The sequence below is a fragment of the Vipera ursinii genome (assembly GCF_947247035.1).
Source record: "Vipera ursinii genome assembly, chromosome: 1".
Lineage (NCBI taxonomy): Eukaryota > Metazoa > Chordata > Lepidosauria > Squamata > Viperidae > Vipera > Vipera ursinii.
In genome coordinates, this window is record NC_139512.1 from 131,048,461 (window position 1) to 131,070,476 (window position 22,016).

A 22,016-nucleotide genomic window follows, 5' to 3' on the forward strand; every position below is an offset into this window, starting at 1 on the left:
CTTACCTGAACACTCTCCCGTAATTCCCGTGGACTTTATATACACCATATAAACGATCTGCCACTCTCTAAAAAAGTAGAAACTGTATTTAGGTAAACATATTTCTCCCTTGGCAGAAAAACATTTTAAAAAACATTCAAGATTTTTGAAATTATCTCTTTAGAGTTAGCTTACTATTGGGAGAAAACAAAAACGACTGTGTATACACTGATGCTAATTTTTGCTTTTTCCAAAGTGAATTCTTTATTGTGGAACAAATTGTTATTGGAATCAGACTCCTTATTAGTGTTGAGCAGAAAACACTAAACAGTTTAAATATACTGTTTAAAACTTTTATATTGCCACCTGTATAATTTCATTTGGGCAAAGAGAATAAGCTGCCCAGAACAATTTAAGAATATTAATTTGTGCAAGATATAATTTGAATTTATACAAGGATAAATGGATTTGTACAAGTAATAAATAAAATGACAAGGAATGGAAGGAGACATCCTAGTCTTTTTACCCCTTTAAGCACTACTCAAGCACACTGAACCCACCACCATTCTCCATTTCCCGTTTTGGTTCATCAGAATATACAGTGAGGGGAAAAATTATTTGATCCCCTGCTGGTTTTGTACGTTTGCCTACTGACAAAGAAATGATCAGTCTATAATTTTAATGGTAGGTTTATTTTAACAGTGAGACACAGAATAACAACAAAAAATCCAGAAAAAACGCATTTCAAAAAAGTTATAAATTGATTTCCATTTTAATGAGTGAAATAAGTATTTGATCCCCTATCAATCAGCAAGATTTCTGGCTCCCAGGTGTCTTTTATATAGGTAACGAGCTGAGATTAGGAGCATCTCTTAATGCAGACATGTCAAACTCGTGACATTGTGCAACGTATCGAAGCTTTTTCCCCATTGCCGGCAATGGGGTGGGCGCGGTTTTGTTGTGATGCGTCCAGCCCATGGGCTGGCAGTTTGACACCCCTGTCTTAAAGGGAGTGCTCCTAATCTCAGCTTGTTACCTGTATAAAAGACACCTGTCCACAGAAGCAATCAATCAGACTCCAAACTCTCCACAATGGCCAAGACCAAAGAGCTGTCCAAGGATATCAGGGTCAAGATTCTAGACCTACACAAGGCTGGAATGGGCTACAAGACTATCACCAAGCAGCTTGGTGAGAAGGTGACAACATTGGTGCGAACATTCGCAAATGGAAGAAACACATAATAATTGTCAATCTCCCTCGGTCTGAGGCTCCATGCAAGATCTCATCTTGTGGAGTTTTAATGATCATGAGAACTGTGAGGAATCAGCCCAGAACTACACAGAAGGATCTTGTCAATGATCTCAAGGCAGCTGGGACCATAGTCACCAAGAAAACAATTGGTAACACACTACGCCGTGAAGGACTAAAATCCTGCAGTGCCTGCAAGGTCCCCCTACTCAAGTAAACACATGTATAGGCACATCTGAAGTTCACCAATGAACATCTGAATGATTCAGAGAAGAACTGGGTGAAAGTATTGTGGTCAGATGAGACCAAAATCGAGCTCTTTGGCATCAACTCAACTCGCTGTATTTGGAGGAGAAGGAATGCTGCCTATGACCCTAAGAACACAATTCCCATTGTCAAACATGGAAGTGGAAACATTATGTTTTGGGGGTGGTTTTTTTGCTTAAGGGAAAGGACAACTTCACTGCATCAAAGGGATGATGGACAGGGCCATGTACCATCAAATCTTGGGTAAGCACCTCCTTCCCTCATCCAGGGCACTGAAAATGGGTCATGGATGGGTATTCCAGCATGACAATGACCCGAAACATATGGCCAAGGCAACAAAGTAGTGGCTCAAGAAGCACACTAAAGTCCTCGAGTGGCCTAGTCAGTCTCCAGATCTTAAATCACATAGAAAATCTGTGGAGGGAGCTGAAGGTTCAAGCTGCCAAACATCAGCCTCGAAACCTTAATGACCTGGAGAGGATCTGCAAAAAGGATTAGGACATAATCGCTCCTGAGATGTGTGCCAGCCTGGTGGACAACTATAAGAAACATCTGACCTCTGTGATTGCCAACAAGGGTTTTGCCATCAAGTACTAAGTCATATTTCGCTCCTTCCGCCGCGACCTGAAGACTTGGCTATTTGAACTTGCCGGCCTGGACTGAGGGACTGGGATTTTAGATCTTAAATTTTAAAAATTTTAAATTTTAGAATGTGTTTTATTGTTTAGGGCTATTGGTTTAATTTCATTTTAATTTTTGTATATTATGTGTTGTTTATAGTGTTTAATTGCCCTGTACACTGCCCCGAGTCCCTTGGGAGAGGGGCGCTATATAAATCCAAATAATAAATAAATAAATATTTTGCGAAGGGGTCAAATACTTATTTCACTCATTAAAATGGAAATCAATTTATAACTTTTTTGAAATGCGTTTTTTCTGGATTTGTTGTTGTTATCCTGTGTCTCACTGTTAAAATAAACCTACCATTAAAATTATAGACTGATCATTTCTTTGTCAGTGGGCAAACGTACAAAATCAGCAGGGGATCAAATAATTTTCCCCTCACCGTATATACAGAATATATCATGGACACTAACTTAAGCATCAAAACATTTATAAAATGACTTGTTTTTTTTAATATACCCATAACCCCATATCTCATAGCCTAATCTCTCTATATATAAAATGTATATTATTAACTTGAAGTCAATGATAGGTAACATACAGAGAAAACAGATTAAAAATGTATATTTTAATGTTTAGATTCATGATACCAAGTGTTACCATTAAACCCAGAAATAGCCTTAAGGCACAGAAGCAATTAATTCCAGTTCCTAAACATACACTGCTAGTTGAAGAGCTTAAACACAGAGTCCAAATACAACTTTTTTCACAGCTCCCCCAGAAAGGTATGTCTCATATTGATTACCTCACTACATATGTCCCTATCATTTCAAATTATCCACATAATTTCTTGTATGTAGAGCGAGGGCTTATTTGATTTAATCAGTTTCATACAAAGAAACAAATGATCCCATGTTTTGCACATTAAGACATGCTGACTTACATTATTTTCATCAGAAGCCAAAGATGAAAACACTTACAGCTCTGACTCTTAGAAGATGCGATATGACAGACTGCAGCTCATCACTATAGTGCTTAAGTTCTGTAAATCTCCTAAAAATACAACATGGTGGAATACATTATTAACAATGGGGAACACAAACTTGTTCTCTCCATGCCAAGACAAAAGTTCTGAATAAAAGTCTGACATCTCAGAGACAAACTCCACTCAACCCCTTAGAAGATATAGGAAAATGGGTAGATACAACAAAAATAATGTAAATCTTGACCCATACATCTTATTCCCCAATGAACAAAATGAACAAAAAAATATCTGTTGAAAATTAAGAGTTTAGGAAACACAACACAACTGCTCATACAAAATAGACTATGCACATACTTAAGAGGGATGTGTACTTGTTTGAGTGGTCCAGTTATCAATGTTCACAGAAAACCTGTGGCTATGAAGAGGGGGAAAAAAATCATAATTCTCTCTCCAGAATATATTCTAGAAACAAGGGATAATGTTTATTACATGCTTTGGGTGGTATTTCAAATCAGGCTTCGTTATATTTTAATGAGACAAGTACCTCAGGCAATTTCAGCATCAAATGATTCTGAATATATTTTTCCAAAGTTGAGTGCTGTTCCAAAGTGATATAAGAAATGGAGTTTGATCAGACACAGTGTCCTTTCTAATCAATATAACAGAAAGTTAGTTTGAGCAAGTTAATATGTTTTAAGTTGCTTTCAAAGTGCATCTGCACTTCAGCAAAATAAGTACAAGCAAATGTAAGTGTTAGAATATAGTCCTGGAAGGCTACAACAGCTTCTTCAAATGAATGGACTCCAGAGAAAGGAAAGAGGTACTATGCTACTCAATCAGGAGGGACATGCTTGAGCAGAAAGTCATGAATCACGACACAGAAATCTTTCTGAGATTGTTTCACAGATAAATCAAAAGTGATATTACCATGGGAGTTTATTATAGACCACTTAGGTAGGAGGAACGTGTGGATCAGTGTTCTTCTATCAGATGATTAAACTTTCAAACAGGTACACAATAGTTACAATGGGAAAGTTCAGCTACTAAAACTCCCTTTTTATGACCCTGTAATTCCTTAATTCAGGGTAGAGTTGGGGCACAGCAGATATTTTTTCTTTGCATCCTAGAAGAGAAACATGTGCCACTACCTAGGATTGAACTCTTCGTCTTCTAAGTGACAGGTAAGCATCTTCACTACTAGGCCACCACACCGCTTATAAAGTTCAACAACTAGAGTATCTATTCATCTAGTTCTGCCAAGCTGATACTTGTTCCACATTGAAGGGACTAATTGTCCACCTCTATTCTTCCTTGCTTAGACCCCATATGGAATACTACATCCTATCCTGGACATCAGAGACTAAAAAAACCCCCATCATTTGGAGTAGGCTCAGCAGATGGTTACCAAGATAGAAGGGGATTGGAAGCCAAATTCTGCCAGCAATATTTTGCCAATTTAATTTGGAGAAAATTTGGATATGAACCACTTGAAGACCCAGGTGAAAACAAATGGATGAGTGGCTCCTATGGACACTGCACTGCACCGGGAGAGTGCAGACCAACATTTCGCTTATATGTAACTGAATGATACTGTTCTTACTGTTCTAAAATAATGTTCAAAATCTTTTAGTACCCAGCATATCCACTCTTTTGACTCACAGAAAACAGGACAATTTGATTACTCCTTTCAGCAACAAACTTTATAGAAGGGTGACAAGGGATTTTTTTTTTAATAATCTTATACCTAACTGGCTATGATATCCACTGAATGCTAAGTTAAACTAAAACAGGGAGCTCCTAAAATATATTGCAGTCCTTTAAACCAAGGGTCCCTAACGCCTGGTCCATGGATCGGCACCAGTCTGCGACATGCCAGCAACCAGTCCGCCCAAACAAGTGAAGCCCCATCAGCGGGATGCAGGCAGCACACAAAACCATGCCCCCTCCAGTCTGTGGAAAAACCTCTCTCCACAGAACTGGTCCCTGACGCGCAAAAGTTTGAGGGCCACTGCTTTAAACAGTAATACTATTCTATGATTTCATTCAGAAACAAATTCCGTTGAATTTAATCAGGATTCCATTGTTACATAAGTATAAGCATAATTGCTTTTAAGCCCCACCACACTTACTTATCTGGATTTTTCACTCTGAATGTTGCATTAAGAGCTTTTAACCTAGAATCTGCCTGTTGGAGAAACATATGTACAAAAATTAAAAACAAAAACAAAATTATAACCTAAAGTGATTGTGGTAATTCTTGCAGAAGTGTAACATTTTACAAAACTAACTTGTAGCACAAAACCCATAAACGGAAGCTAGAAGATTTTAATCCAGATCAAATTAATCAACTTTATATTTTTTCCTTTTACTTCTAATGGTCTTAATCTTTAGTTTGTTCAAATATTGTCACAGGATTATATTTCTCTTCATTTCTTCTTTTCCCCAAGTTTTTCAAGATTTTAACCAGTATCTTTTGTAAATCCAGTAGGAAAAAATTGTGAGATAAAATTATTTATAACCTTAGATAGGGTGAAATCACTAAATCTTGTTATAATAAAGGTTGCTAGTCACTTCATTTTTCTTCTTTACTTTTTTCTTGCAATGTTTACTCCTTTCTACAATACTGTCTTTAAATTTAGTATGTATTCTATTTTACTAATATAACCAAAATTCTTAATAAAATTATGTATGATAAAAGAACCTATACCCTGCAGATAGGAAAAAACGGCACATGATTCATGCACTAAATGAAACATTGAGGGGCTAAAGCAGACCAATAATTATGTTGCTTGTAAGCTGCACAAACATTCCAATTGTCATCATACTATACTACAATGTAGCACCTTAATTCTCTCATTATAAAACATTTATATAATGTATTTTCATAAAACATTTATATAATGTATTTTCACTATATAGCAAGTAATTTCAAAGTCAGCGTTTTAGATGTTCCAAGAAGCAATTATATTAGAAGTCTATTTGGGTTTCCAACAAAAAAGATATTTTAAACTACAAAAGCAGGAAACAGCAGCTGGAATATAAAATTCCAATTCAGAGTAGAACAATAATGTTGGAATATTTCAACATAATGGTAGGCATCTTTCAAAATATTTGTGGTAGCATTAAGCATATCTTAAAAATGCACGATTAATGTGTTACTTGGGACTTAGGACAGAGTTGTATATTCCTTTCCCTGCTTCTTGCACAATCATAGCAAATGCCTCCTTTCTAAGTGTGATTTATGGTTATGAAGATGGTAAGGTATGCAGTGTTAGCATTTTTGTGCAAATGCTCTCTTCTAAGTAGCAATTTAACCCATGTATATACACATATTTCAGAAGATAATTAGAAGGATATAGAACATTTATTTTCTAAATGAAAGTTAATTAAAAAAAAGTATTTTGAATGGAACTGACTGAATTTTAGCACACAATATAAAACCCTGACACATGATTACATCATTTTGGATATATAATTATAGCATATTATAAAGTAATTACCTTCAGTTGAAACCCTGTTTCATTTACCATTTCCTTCCAGCCAGTTTCCTAGAAATAGAAATTTATTTTATTTATTTATTTTAATTCCATTTACCGTATATCCCGCCCTTCTCCGAAGACTCAGGGCGGCTTACAAACTTAGCAGTAGCCTTCATTCTATGTATATGCCTGCTTATTAGGGCTTTTTCACACACACCCCAAGCGGCATTATTACAAAGTCAGCTTAATTGCCCCCAACAATCTGGGTCCTCGTTTTACCTCCCTCGGAAGGATGGAAGGCTGAGTCAACCTTGAGCCTGGTGGGATGCGAACCTGCACTAATTGCAGGCAGCTGGTGTTACTTAAGGAGGCATTAGCTCACTGCTCCACCAAGGCTCCTTCAAATTATATTCATTATTACTTCAAGGCTTTATTAATGATGCACTGATTGTTATAGCACTGCCCTTCCTTGTGTGAGACATAATGCATTGGTCCAAGACAATATAAACAAGAGTTAAACCATTCTCATAGAATGAAAACTAATCTGACAATCCTAACAATAATGATAACCACATCAGCCTATAGATTAAAATATGCCTTTTAGAATCCGCCTACATCAGTCGCATCATCACATCCCATACCAGCAAATGCCATATTTGTATCGTTAATTTAAATGGATAATTGTCAAATTCTAGTGTTGTCTGAGAAGACAGAAAATCACATTTTTTCCATACAATGCTCAAATTTATAAATTGATACAAAATGTTTTATATAACTAAATCACTTCAAGATCAGTTAATAGCTGATGTCTGGGAGAGGGAAGATTGTAAAAGTAGTATTGTGTATATACAATAAATAGTGCAGGGGTTTATTTGCTTACAGGATTACAGTTTTAGAAGAACACACTTTTCTACTCTAAGATATTTCTTCTCTTAACATAAAATTAACATTGTTAACTTGTTTAATATTCTTTTATGAAACAACACTAATTAGGCTACTGACTACACCAGATCTCTTTTTTTTATTAAAGAGTTTTACAAAAACAAGATTTTACAATATATCCCCAAATCCCCCCCCATCCCAATCCCGCCCACTTCCCCCCCCACTTCCCAGAGCTAAATACAGGATTATAGTTATAATAATCATATTCTAAATAAGAATTATGCATAATATACAATTAACCAAATTCATAATGTGCTTTAACTCCCCTTTAACATAAATACATACAAAGTACCAACACTAAGATCAATAACAATATCCCTCTAAAATCTACTCATAAGCTAAATGGAACTTTTCAGTCCCATATTTATTCTGAATATAATCTATCCATCTCCTCCAAACTGAAATATATCTTTCCTGTGAATGATCTTTCAAGTAAGCAGAAATCTTAGACATTTCTGCAAGATTCGAAACTTTAAACACCCATTCTTCTATAGTAGGCAAACTATCCTTCTTCCAATATTGTCCCACCAGTCACCGTGCTGCTGTTATCATATTCAACATCAAATTGGTTTCCTTAACATCACAATCTACAACAATACCCAATAAAAACAATTGCGGAGAAAACTTTATCTTTCTCTTAAAAATCTTTTGAATGTTCCACCAAATTTTAATCCAAAAAGCTTTTATATTGCTACAAGTCCACCACATATGAAAATAGGTGGCTTCTAAACTACCACATCTCCAACATTTAAACTGTAAATTAGGATACATGTTACACCAGATCTCTCAAAGAATTTGTAAATGCTCCCAGCATTTTACATACTTTTTAATTTTTTTTTAACCTTTTATCAGAGAGAGAGACAAGAGACAGGGATAAAGAGAACCATGAGCATTAGAATGAGAAGAGACACAGCAAACTCTTTCACACTGGTTCTGCTGTTCCATCTATCTGAATAATATCAATTGTCCTAGTTTTCAGTTAATTTTTAGTCCTACTTGAGAAAGAAACCTCAGAGCTTTCTGCCACAAATGTATATACATATTTGATTAATTAGAATTAAGGTGCATAAGTATATTTTACAAAATCCAACCAACATACTTGGGTCAAAAATGCATGAAACATCTTTTCCTGGCAAAGAATCGGATGTGAAGCCACACGCAAAAGAAAATTTTCCAAGCCAATCCTCCGTCGCTCTACAAAATCTGGATCCATGTTATCTGCTGAGAGCTTATGCCACACAAATTCTGCCTATGGAACAAGGAGGAAGGTTAATAGTATGGAATATTTATAATCCTTTTAAGGCTATCCACAGTTTTTCAAAGTAGTTTAGTTTTAGTTTAGTTTATTATATTTGTATACCGCCCTTCTCCCGAAGGACTCAGGGTGGTGAACAGGGCACATATAAAATACAAAGTACAAAAGTTAAAAGAGAATTAAATACAAAGCCCGAGCTAAAACAATAAATAATAATGTAAAAAAACCACAATAAAAACCCCAACACATCCCCCATTAGGCCAGGCCAGCTTGTTCAAATAAATAGGTCTTCAGACCGCGTCGGAAGGAGCGAAGGTTGGGTGCCATCCGGAGCTCAACCGGCAACTGATTCCATAAGTCCGGGGCGCCCACAGAGAAGGCCCTCCCCCTGGGGGCCACCAGACGACATTCTCTGACCGGTGGCACCGAGGAGGCCCTCTCTGTGGGAACGCACAGGGCGGAGGGAAGTTGACACCGGCAGCAGGTGAGTACTGTACAATATTTACCTAACAAGAAAACAACCTGAATTTAAGATGATCCTTTAAAAGGAGGAGAAGAGAAAACAGTGAGCAACATCCCGTTATCAACTTATGGATAATAGATGTGAGCACTAGCTGGAATAATCTTGGAGGTGTCTATCACCCATAAGAGAAAGAATATTCATACACATGAGTATTTGCAGCCATGTGTGGCTGTACACACATGCACGTGGGTGTCAACGCTGCTAACATTGAATGTTATTGCTTGACAAGAGATGAAGAAGTAGCCATTTCATATGTTAAACTTGTGTATTGCTTTAAGAGATTGAGTTTAAGGTTGAGAGGGGGGACAAGTAGGATTGTACCTTCAAGGCCATCTCTAACTAAAGAAGATAAGACCTTGGCAGGTTTTCTAACGGAAGGGAAACTGATTCTTTAAATTAATTGGAGAATATGATTAATGACAAAATTAGAAAGGTGGAGAATTGTGTTTTAATATATTGTGCAAGGGGCGGAGATTTCAGATTCCAGCTTCCTTCGAGCAAGCATTTGCCGGTGTATTAGGCTAATAAAGGACTTTTAAGGTAAACAATGCCTCAGAGTCACTTGAAAAGCCCCATACGTCAGAAACTTGACAGTGGGTATATATACTTGCCAGAAACCACACTGCCTCCAAAAGAGGAGGAAAATAAGAATTAGTATTATTGGTTGAAATTAAATGCTTGCAATATTAGGTACCTTGTTTATAAAATTATTTCATTCCTCATCTCCATATATCAACTGTTTTCTCCCATCTGACACAAAAAAGCATGTAATCAATTAGGCATACTTTTTCCTCTGTCTTTCTAATAGAAACAGAAAAAAGAAACATCAAAAGAGCAGGATGGGAATTTGCTAATAAGAGGAGGCAGCTTTGCTGGAAGGAAAGCAGGAAGAAAGTTGGTTGGAGGTGGTGAAGTTACAGCACAGGAAGTATATGAAAAAAACTGTTCACATTTTACAAATAGACTTACAATTCATCACATAAAAAGCTTCTCTTAAGCTGCAGAATAATTTTGGAAGATGGACCGCCCCTTTCCCATTATATCATGGAAAAAACCCATTTCCTGTCAGGTAAATGTGGTAGTCTAAATTTTCTCACTCCAAATATAATGTTTGCCATTATATACAATTTGCATAAATTTAAAATGAAGTACTAGGTATTTTTTTAAAGCTACACAAGCTCAACTCTTACTCACATCTCCTATTTTTTAAACTTTAAACATTTTTTACATAAATTGAAGGTTGTATTTGCAGCTTTAAGGGTAAAGATTGCACGTATGATTAAATTATAAGCCAAGAATTGCTCCTGAACCCCAAATAATGTTTTGGTATGTCGTCACAGAGGAATGAACTTCAATAAGTCCAAGTATGAATAATGTGTTAAAAGAAATGACCGTAATGAGCTGAAACTGGAAAAGAGTCTTACCCTTTTTTCTGGTAAAGGTGGTACAATGATTTGTGGATAGTTCACTAGCAAGTAATTTCTCAACAGTTCAAATTCACTGTATCGCCTCCAAAGAGAGTCTGGAGGGGAACATTGTCCTTCACCCATTGACTCCACAGACCTAAACAACATCATGATAAGATCAAGTGAAAATCAGTAGAATACCTAGTTTAGTTTCAAGATACAAAAAGATGGAGATGGAAAAATTCACCTGAATGTCAGAAAAACCAACAAAGCAGACACTAACCATATATTTTAACTTTTGTATATGTTTGATATGTGCTTCATTAATTAGTTTTAAATTGCTAATTTAATTTAATTGAAGGATGCTAATTAGCTAGCAAAATAATATAAGCTAATAAAATACTTTAAGATGATTCTATCAGTGTTTTGAGGGAAAAAATGATAGTGCATTCTTCTATCAGCAAAACAACTGTAAACGGTAACAGAAAAATATTGTAAGTTTAAGTATCCAAAAACATTGTTTCATTTGATATTCCTAAGGTGATGCGTAGCAGCATACGAACACCATACAACCACAATGAGATGTCTTCCACTCCATCCCTTAACATGCATGGGAGATGGCTAATTCCCCCCCCCCCAAATATCTTCAGTAAATAAGAAATTTGTAGGTTGTAATGGATTAGGTGGCAAATCTTAGTATCATTACCTATTGTACAAGTGGTCTTAGAAAACATACAGCTGTTCCCAGTCAGTTTCAAACCTCCAATATTCCTTTTTAAAGGGGTCCTTGCACATGAACAGATGGCAGACATTCCCAGACGACATCTTTTCTCATGTGTGATCACAAACACCTAACAGTAGATCTCCCCAGCCGTCACCCCCACATGCTAGTATTTAATTCATACATTATAGGCAGAATTGGCCTATAATGTCATCAACAGCTTGATTACATTTTCTTTACTCATTACGTAAAAGCCAGGAAAAATAGTTATTGAAAAGAAAAAAGAAAGTTCACCTTTTAATTAATTCATTAATTAAGCCTAGTGGTTAAGGCTCTCAGACTAGAATCCTGGGAGACCATGAGATCTAGGTTGAAAAAACAGCCAGTCACTCTTTCTTGGCCCAACTCACCTCAAGGAGTTGTTGTTGTGGGGAAAATGGGAGGCAGGAGGATTAGATATGTTCACTGCCTTGAGTTATTCAAAAAATAATAAAGGTGGTATTAAAAAAATCCTTAAAAATATATCATCATATATTGAGTTGCCACCGTAATGGAGCCTGCCTAATACAGACAAAAGTCAGGAGGACGTTAAGTCAACCACTTCACTTAATGAGTTCCCATCCCTACTCTCCACAATGTATTTGTTAAATGAATGCATGGGTCACTACAGGGAGTAAAGGGCACCTTGGGTGCAGGGGAGACCATACTGCAGGCACAAGCCCACTTGCCTCCAGCCTCCCAAAGCCTCCCCCACCCTGAGATACCCTATGCTACAGATCCCATCAATCAGAGAATTTTGATTGGCAGGGTCTAGGAAGACGCTGGAAGATGAGCCCCTCAGGTCGGAAGGCGTCCAATATGCTACTGGGGAAGAGCAGAGGGCTAGTACTAGTAGCGCCAGAAAGAATGAAGCGACTGGGCCAAAGCCGAAAGGACGCTCAGCTGTGGATGTGTCTGGTGGTGAAAGGAAAGTCCGATGCTGTAAAGATTTTTTCTCCATAGGAACCTGGAATGTAAGATCCATGAATCAAGGAAAACTGGACGTGGTCAAACAAGAGATGACAAGACTGAACATTGACATCTTAGGTATCAGCGAACTAAAATGGACAGGAATGGGTGAATTTAATTCAGATGACCATCAGGTATACTACTGTGGGCAAGAATCCTTCAGAAGAAATGGAGTAGCCTTCATAGTCAATAAAAGAGTAGGAAAAGCAATACTGGGATACAATCCTCAAAATGACAGAATGATCTCAGTTCGAATCCAAGGCAAACCATTCAATATCACAGTAGTCCAAGTCTATGCCCCAACCACCAGTGCTGAAGAGGATGAAATTGACCAGTTCTATGAAGCACTACAGCACCTTATAGAACTAACACCAAAAAATGATGTTCTTATCATCATGGGGGATTGGAATGCTAAAGTAGGAAGCCAAAAGATAACTGGAATAACAGGCAAGTTTGGCCTTGGAGTGCAAAATGAAGCAGGGCACAGGCTGATAGAATTCTGTCAAGAGAATACGATGGTCATAGCAAACACTCTTTTCCAACAACCCAAGAGACGGCTCTACACATGGACATCACCAGATGGTCAACACAGAAATCAGATTGACTATATGCTCTGCAGCCAAAGATGGAGAAGCTCTATACAGTCAGTAAAAACAAGACCAGGAGCTGACTGTGGCTCAGACCATGAGCTTCTCCTTGCAAAGTTTAGGCTTAAACTGAAGAAAGTAGGGAAAAGCACTAGGCCAGTCAGGTATGAATTAAATCATATCCCTGTTGAATATACAGTAGAGGTGACAAATAGATTTAAGGAATTAGATCTGATAGACAGAGTGCCTGAAGAACTATGGACAGAGGTTCGTGACACTGTACAACAGGTAGCAACCAAAACCATCCCAAAGAAAAAGAAATGCAAGAAAGCAAAATGGCTGTCTGAGGAAGCTTTGCAAATAGCTGAGGAAAGGAGGGAAGCGAAAGGCAAGGGAGAAAAAGAAAGATACACCCAATTGAATGCAGAATTCCAGAGAATAGCTAGAAGAGATAAGAATGCCTTCTTAAATGAACAGTGCAAAGAAATAGAAGAAAACAATAGAATAGGGAGGACCAGAGATCTTTTCAAGAAAATTGGAGAAATGAAGGGAACGTTTAATGCAAAAATGGGCATGATAAAGGACCAAAATGGCAGGGACCTAACAGAGGCAGAAGAGATTAAGAAGAGGTGGCAAAATTACACAGAAGAACTATACAAGAATGAGCTTAACGTCCCTGATAATCACAATGAGGTGGTCACTGACCTCGAGCCAGACATCCTAGAATGTGAAGTGAAGTGGGCCTTAGAAAAGCTGAGCAACAACAAAGCTAGTGGAGGTGACAGTATTCCAGCTGAGCTATTCAAAATCTTAAAAGACAATGCAGTAAAAGTGCTACACTCAATTTGCCAGCAAATTTGGAAAACTCAACAGTGGCCACAGGATTGGAAAAGATCAGTTTTCATTCCAATTCCTAAGAAAGGCAGTGCCAAAGAATGTTCAAACTATCGCACCATTGCACTCATTTCTCATGCTAGTAAAGTCATGCTTAAAATCCTACAAGCTAGACTTCAGCAGTATGTGGATCGAGAACTACCAGAAGTGCAGGCAGGATTTCGAAGAGGCAGAGGAACTAGAGATCAAATTGCCAACATACGCTGGATCATGGAGAAAGCTAGGGAGTTCCAGAAAAACGTCTACTTCTGCTTCATTGACTATGCTAAAGCCTTTGATTGTGTGGATCATAACAAACTGTGGCAAGTTCTTAAAGAGATGGGAGTACCAGACCATCTTATTGGGCTCTTGAGAAACCTATATGCGGGTCAAGAAGCAACAGTGAGAACTGGACACGGAACCACTGATTGGTTCAAAATTGGGAAAGGAGTCCGGCAAGGCTGTATACTGTCACCCTGCCTTTTTAACTTATATGCAGAGCACATCATGAGAAAGGCAGGGCTAGATGAATCAAAAGTTGGAATTAAGATTGCCGGAAGAAATATCAACCTAAGATACGCAGATGATACCACTCTAATGGCAGAAAGTGAAGAAGAACTAAAGAGCCTCTTGTTGCAGGTGAAGAAGGAGAGTGCAAAACTTGGGTTGAAACTTAACATTAAGAAAACCAAGATCATGGCATCTGGCCCTCTCAATTCCTGGCAAATAGATGGGGAAGAAATGGAGGTAGTGACAGATTTTATTTTCCTGGGCTCCAAGATCACTGCAGATGGGGACTGTAGCCAAGAAATTAAAAGACGCTTGCTCCTGGGGAGGAAAGCCATGGCAAATCTAGACAGCACACTAAAAAGCAGAGACATCACCCTGTCAACAAAAGTGCGTATAGTCAAGGCTATGGTCTTTCCAGTTGCAATGTATGGTAGTGAAAGTTGGACCATAAGAAAGGCTGAGCGCCAAAGAATTGAGGCCTTTGAACTGTGGTGCTGGAGAAGACTCCTGCGAGTCCCTTGGACTGCAAGGCGATCAAACCGGTCAGTCCTAGAGGAGATCAATCCTGACTGCTCTTTAGAAGGCCAGATCCTGAAGCTAAAACTCAAGTACTTTGGCCACCTAATGAGAAGGAAGGACTCCCTGGAGAAGAGCCTAATGCTGGGGAAGATCGAGGGCAATAGAAGAAGGGGACGACAGAGAATGAGGTGGCTGGATGGAGTCACTGAAGCAGTAGGCGTGAGCTTAAATGGACTCCAGAAGATGGTAGAGGACAGGAAGGCCTGGAGGAATGTTGTCCATAGGGTCGCGATGGGTCGGACACGACTTCGCAGCTAACAACAACAACACAGATCCCATCAATCAGAGAATTTTGATTGGCAGGGTCTAGGAAGACAGCCTTCTCTGCGGCTGCCCCTACTTTAGGGATCACACACACAAACCCTGGCCATTCTCCTGGCTTTCTGTAAAGGGGTCAAAACGTGGCTCTGCAGCCTTGCATGGGGGGGGGCAATCATGGAGTTGGCTGGTGCCATAAGAGCCCCCTTTCCACCTTTATTAATCATTGTTAAATGGCCATCTTGGATTTTTTTATTTCTATGAAATATTATAATTTTATAATTTTAATTTTTAATCTTAATTTTAATATTCGAATAGCAACTTTATATACTGTTTTATGTGTTGATCAAACTGTACATCACCCAGAGCTCCACTTTGAGGGTGATGGGCAGTCTAGAAACATAAATAAAATAAATAAAAATATTATATTTGTTATGCAACCTTAGTTTGAGCCACAACTGAAACACTAATCTAATACTGTTGGAAGATACTGAACCACCCATACTATGGACAATCTGCTTGATCTGAAGAATTTATGAGCCACACTGTCCCAGCCAATGAACTGCTTTTATTTTTAAGAGATTTCACAACAGTAAGAACCAAGTCAGCTCTTTTCTTATGTACTGTATAACTTATCTTTCTTTTCTTATGCATAGGTTATCTTAACAAAGTATGATTCTTTAAGAACATGGCTCCAAAATTGGGAACCAAACAGTATCCAAGCAATTCTCCTTGTTCCTGAGCTTATTAAGACCAAATGGAAAAACCACATAAACCATAAAATACATTGAAAGTAATTTTCAAACTAATAGTAAAAAGCTAATGTAACGGTTAGCTTTATTTTGATTTTAACCTACCTTGTTTCAACTAGGTAAGCAGTATAGGTTTCCTGCATGTTCATAGCATTCCGTCCTGTCCTCTTCTCTGCTTCTGCAATGCTGATCTCTATTTTTTTCAATAAACAATCCTCCATGATCTTTTAAGAAAAAAATATGTCAGTAAACATTACAGCTGTTGCTCTATATTTATTAAACATTTTGCTGCCGCCAGGTATCAAACCACTGGCTCTTAAAAAGCAGAATCAAATGTTGCTGGTTGTAAGTGATGACAGTAATATCAATTTACAATGCATATATTTTAATCTTTACAGTAATACCTCTATTATAACAATCCTTTTCACACAAGTCAGTGAAAAGTGTCTGTCCTATCTGAATACTTTATCCATTAGACAAAGAGTGCAGGAAAACATAAGGTATTGCAGTGCATGTCATGGTAACAGTTGTATCAAATTATTGTTCACCTGGAAGAAGGGATAGTTTTTCCCATTAATTTGTTTAAAGAGGGAAAGTTATCTTAATCCTCCTACTGAAAGTGGGAGATTCACTTAATCTCAAGCATTTAATCACAACTGGAATATCAGGTTTCATGTACTCCTTCAGTCAGACCAGCACTCCCAACTACTTAAGAGAAACCACAGATTTCCTGGGAAAACTGAACTCCATATAGGCAATCACCCTAGCAAAATCATTCCAACAAGCATGGATGCTAAACAGTCTTGCCACCAATGCCTCCTCTTTTCGAATTTACAAAGGACAGTCTTACATTGCTGAGAATATGATATATGCAGCTCTTTTGTTTGATCTTTTGGGGGGGAGGAGAATAATCTTAAAAAGCAAATGAGTAGCTTATACTACACACTAATTTCACCTACGCTAATGAAGCTTCTTCTCTCCTGATTTACAGGGCCTTCATATTTCTAATCGGCCATTTATACCAAGTTATATGGAGTTGCATGGTAGTAAGTCCTTCCCTGCTTTTTATCCCTTGTAGTGAAGCATTCAGCGCGTATGTTTAAGCAACTAAAATCAAACGTCTGCCCTCTTTCCTAGTATGTTTAAGCAACTAAAATCAAATGTCTGCCCTCTTTCCTAGTTTAGGCAGGTTGTACATTAACCTGGCTGGCTGGCATTAAATCAGCAAGATACTGACTCTGGCATTCAACACAAAAAAAAAACATTCAAAATTAGGACTCTAACAATGGGAATCTGAAGGCAGATGAAATTTGAACAGCCCACAAGAATCCTATGTTACCCATGATTGAGTCCATATAGAGTCCATATGCACACTAAAGACACACTTCCTGCCTAAAATCCTTAGAGGAAGGTACATCCAGCCACAGTTAAAATACAGCAACATTTATACCAACTAGCGTAAAAGTTAGCTTATGTTATTAAGAATCAGAAGAGTATCAACTAATAACACTTAACTTATAACTAGGCAATCTTGGCTCTTTTATGACTCGTGGACTTCAACTCACAGAATTATCAGGAATTCTGGGAGTTGAAGTCCACGAGTCATAAAAGAGCCAAGGTTGCCTACCCCTGATTAGGGCAAAGACAAGATTTTATTCTCTGATCTAATACTTAACATTTGCACTCAAGAATGGAATAACATCCCATAAAACCTTGGGAAGAGGGGACGTTAAACGTTTCATCACATTCCTCTCCCAACCAAGAGGCGCGCTGATAAAGATGGTGCCTTTCAGCCACACAACGGCTAAATTGCAAAAAACAAACAAACACATTAAGCCAAAGTTTAAAAAGCAGATCGCCACTGCTAAACCATAAATCACAGTTGACAAGCCACAACGCGGTTTGGTAAACTCTAGTCCCAACACATCTGGAGCATATCCAATTCGGAAAGTTTGCAGCCTTCTTCCTGGTCCCTGTCCCTGTCCCTGCAAAGCGAGCCAGGGTCCTTTCCCTTCCCGGAAAGGAAAAAAAAAAAAAGGGGGGGGGAAGTTTTGGAGCAAAATTACCCAAAAGGGGGAAAAAGAGAGAGGCGGGGAAAGAGGCAGACTTTTAAACAGGAGCGCCTTTTTCCCCGCATGCCCAGCACCTGCTTCCCGCTGTGTACGGCAAGCGGTGGAGACACCAGAGCCCCGCCCTTCTTTCTCCTCTTGGGCAATCTCGGCCACTAAGCCAGGTGATGGGCTCCTACCCTCCCTTCGCTTTCCTCGTCCACACGAAGCCGCCGCTTTAGCGCTCAGCCCAACGGGTTTCCCCCACCCACCCACCCCCCAAACACACGCGCAGCTCCATTCTCACGACTCCCCCTCGCCTTCTTCCTACCACGGCTCCGGTTACAAGCGCGCCCGCAACCCGAGCTCCCGCCGCCTTTGCTTCGGCTGGGCTGGGGAGGCGGGACTGGCCCGTCCAACCGGCCGCGGCCTAACCGCTGCCCTTGCTGCCCGGGTGTGGCGGAGCTTCCTTTACCGAACAAGCTGGCGGTCCGGTGGCCGCCGCTGCTATTGCAGCTGTGGTCGCCGCTGCCGTCTGATGAGCCTGGCTTGGCAGAGGACCAGGAAGGGATTCGGGCTCGTCGCCTTCCTTGCTGCCGCCGCCCCCGCCGCCGCCGCTGCTGGTGGTGCTGGTGCTGCTCCCGCCGCCAGGGCTCTCCGCGCGGAGATGCTCCATAGCGAGTTGGGAAGAAGAAGGAGGAGGAGGAGGAAGAGGAGGAGAACGGGAGGGGGGGGCTCGGAGGCTGCTTCCGCGCATGCGCCAGAGCTCTTTGAGGCGGGGCGGAGCCCAGGGGGGAGGAAGTGTGAGAAAGAGACGCGGGAGCGCGAACCTCTCTCCGCCTCTCCCTCCCTCCCAGCTTCGTTTCTCGAGCGGAGAATCCCTTTTCTCGCGAAAAGTCGCCTCGCGCCTTTTGCGCGGTTCGCTTGGGAGCTTTCAGGATATCCCGCGACTGCTCCCTGAAGGGATTTTAGTTTCAGACAAATGGGCAGATAGGAAAACAAAAAAGAGGGACAGAACCGGCAAGATTGCTCCGTAGGCGTGGCTACCCCCTCCCGTTTTACCGGGAAGCATCTCTTTATCCTCTCAACCGGGAGGAGGCTGGCTTCCTGGAGGAAAGGCAAATGCGGCTTCGGCTTACTCAGCGCAATCAGTCCGGCTACTCCCTACCGAGAAAGTTTCCCCCCCCCGGTTTCACAGAATAGGAAACGAAGCGCTTGAATTCGCTTTCCGCGCCTCAGAAGCCTTACAGCAGGGCTCTTCAAACTTGGCCCTTTTATGACTTGTGGACTTCAACTCCCAGAATTCCTCAGCCAGCGTGCCTGGCTGAGGAATTCTGGGAGTTGAAGTCCACAAGTCATAAAAGGGCCAAGTTTGAAGACCCCTGCCTTACAGCATTAAAATAAAAAAATAAAAAAAACATCCGTTATATAATAAAAACGTTTTAAAACCCTGAACACAATCATATTAGAGAAGTGATAATAAAAGCGAAGACGGAAATATATCCAGTTTTTCTTTTTTTGTTCCTCCAGTATTTCGTATACACAAAAATCCATATTTTTTTCTTCAGTCGAAACGCTTTTCCGTAAGCTGTTAGCTGAACATTTCTTGAATTGCTCCAACATGCAGTTGAATTATAAACTTAGATAATAGAAACTTCCAGTTATTTTTACTAACCGGCAGTATTTCCGGATTTTTAAGCACACAGTTTTCTTTATTGTTAAATGCAGGTTTAGAACAGGCCCATTTTGAAGGGTGAAGGCTGGTGTTTGCTGGCATATTGTTCTGATGCTCCAATGCCTGCAGTTGGGTTTCTTGCCAGGCGCTCTGTGACAATATTTTTAAGTTGAGAAATCAACCATGCAAATATTTGAAGCGTAGCTTAAGGAACAAGGGAATATATTCTTCCTTACTATTTAGTCCGAAGGTAATTGCTATAAAGAAAATGGAGCAACCTCAACAACAGGTATGCTGACATAGTGATAGGTAAGAAAGCTAAAGAGTGTCCTTAAGAAGAGAAAGTGGAGCACCTGTCAGTTCATCTTGAGGGCCCAGCTGTAATAATAATGAGATGTATTTAGAATTCATGGAATTATTTCAATAGCATCACTGGTTTGGATTCAGAAAATTCCAAAATTTTCATCTTTTAAAATACAAATAAAGAGACCTGTTGCAATACACACACACACACACACACACACACACACCAAACACCCCAGAGACCGCCCATAATTGAAATAAGATTTTGAGCAATAATGGGCAATCATCCATTAAAATGACTCTTGGTTTGTAAAATCAGTCATGTTCAAAGTCTTTTTCAATTATGTACCTAAGCAAGATGGGCCTGTTCTACCAAGATATTAATTATTGTAATAAGTTGGGAATTTCCAACTTATCAAGAAAGAACCGATAAAAGTAAACCATTAAAATAATTTTTGAAGAAATTTGTACAAACACCTAAGAAGGACTACAGATGCGCCAGATACACTTAAAGCACTCACAAATTAGAATGGCATTTATTTTAAATAAGAGTTGGGGGGGGAGTATACATGAGAAAAAGCAAAAAATACACATGTATTTTTTTCCTAAGTCCTAAAAGCTAAAATGTTCAGGAGGAGAAACTATTTTGAGAAAAATATTGATAATTAAGTTTAAAAGTACTGTGTCCCAGAGGTATCTTTAGGACAAAGCAAACAAGCCAAGATGGCAGCTGCAACTGATGCCCTGCTCCTTTTTTACTGCACTTCTACATGCAAAGGCACCCAAAGAATCTGGCCCTCCTGTGCTTTTGACAGCTGTTAAGTGCATAAGAGAAAGATCCTGGAGACAAAATAATTACAATCATGGTAACCTATTATCATCAGCATGTATCTATTTTCAGTACAAAAGAGGAAATTCTCTTCATGAGCTCTCCTTATCTTTTGGATGAACCTTCTTGTGAGCTCTCATGAGGGACAGATGGAATTTCCCTGGTTTACACTGTGGATGAAGGCGGGTGTTTGCTGGCAAGTTGTTCTGATGCTCTAATATCTGCTGTTGGTTTTCTTGTCAGGCACTCTCCGACAATGGGCCCTGGAGGCTCCACAATGAAAACAGAGAGCCAGATCTCACCGTTCCTGACTCTCGTCCAAATATCTTGACAGCTGCAATCTTCATTGGCTCCTCCATTTCTGAATTTGGGGGCACAACAGCAAGAGGAAAGAAAGACCTGTGTGTCACCTCTGCCCCTGACACCCCAGTTCGGCTTCAATTCCTCTACAATGCAACACTGATACAACTCATCCAAGGTGGCTGAGGTTGCTTGCCTCATCAGTTCATCTCAGAGGTCATCATGCAAGCCCTTTTTTGAACTGGCCAGTAAGGGCCACCTGATCCCAGACGACATCTCTGGCAAACAGTTTAAAAATCTATGATGCACAACCTTATTCTCCTGTAGCCCTTTCTGAATTTCTGAATCTCCTAATCAGCTGTGATCCTTTGAATGGGATTGCCAAAATGGCTTCTAAATCTCCCAAGGAAGTTCTGGTAGTTGTCCAGTAATAGCCTTCTATAAGCAGTTAATACTGTTGGTACAATTAATACTTACTGTATCTATTTAAAGACAGCTTAAATAAAGGTACAATAAATTTGATTTTGCTGACCAATCTATATGTTTATCAACTGGACATAAATTCTTCTGGTTTCTACACACATACATGCACATAAAAATGTACAATCTTTTTTGAATAATCGTTCTTGTATTCTGGTATGTTGTGAGTCTTGGACACATTGTTAATTTATTATCACAATGGTAATGACGGCTAATATATTGAAGGCTTATGATGCAAAAGCGATATGGTATGAATAATCTTACCGGTCAGTGATTAAAAACAAATAAACTTTGGTGGCCTTCTATCCACAAAAGCATTTTCAAAAGGAGCCAAGACTTTGTGGAAATAAGAGGACTGAGAAACAGAACATCAAAGATGCTCCC

General features: G+C 39.3%; 2 protein-coding genes across 4 annotated transcripts in view; one reads left to right on the forward strand and one right to left on the reverse strand.

Annotated features, from left to right (window-relative positions):
* SNX4 (sorting nexin 4) overlaps window positions 1–18,732 on the reverse strand; it is a 37,009-nt gene extending 18,277 nt beyond the window's left edge. For all 3 annotated transcript variants that reach the window (XR_014491327.1, XM_083353681.1, XM_083353680.1), the window contains exons 1-8: window positions 18,521–18,732; window positions 16,103–16,221; window positions 10,728–10,866; window positions 8,625–8,774; window positions 6,605–6,652; window positions 5,234–5,289; window positions 3,100–3,172; window positions 6–67 (exon numbers count right to left, since the gene is read on the reverse strand). Coding sequence is in view for 2 of the 3 variants with exons in the window: in XM_083353681.1 (XP_083209807.1) it covers window positions 6–67; window positions 3,100–3,172; window positions 5,234–5,289; window positions 6,605–6,652; window positions 8,625–8,774; window positions 10,728–10,866; window positions 16,103–16,221; window positions 18,521–18,721 (848 nt within the window). In the remaining variant the exon portion in view is untranslated. The remainder of the gene's footprint in view (window positions 1–5; window positions 68–3,099; window positions 3,173–5,233; window positions 5,290–6,604; window positions 6,653–8,624; window positions 8,775–10,727; window positions 10,867–16,102; window positions 16,222–18,520) is intronic.
* Window positions 18,733–19,988: 1,256 nt separating this feature from the next.
* Window positions 19,989–22,016, forward strand: part of LOC310642831 (TGF-beta receptor type-2-like) — a gene marked incomplete at its 5' end in the record, with an annotated part of 72,429 nt that continues 70,401 nt past the window's right edge. Inside the window, 3 exons of the mRNA XM_083366770.1 lie at window positions 19,989–20,009; window positions 21,096–21,330; window positions 21,480–21,568. Coding sequence (XP_083222896.1) covers window positions 19,989–20,009; window positions 21,096–21,330; window positions 21,480–21,568 — 345 coding nt within the window. The remainder of the gene's footprint in view (window positions 20,010–21,095; window positions 21,331–21,479; window positions 21,569–22,016) is intronic.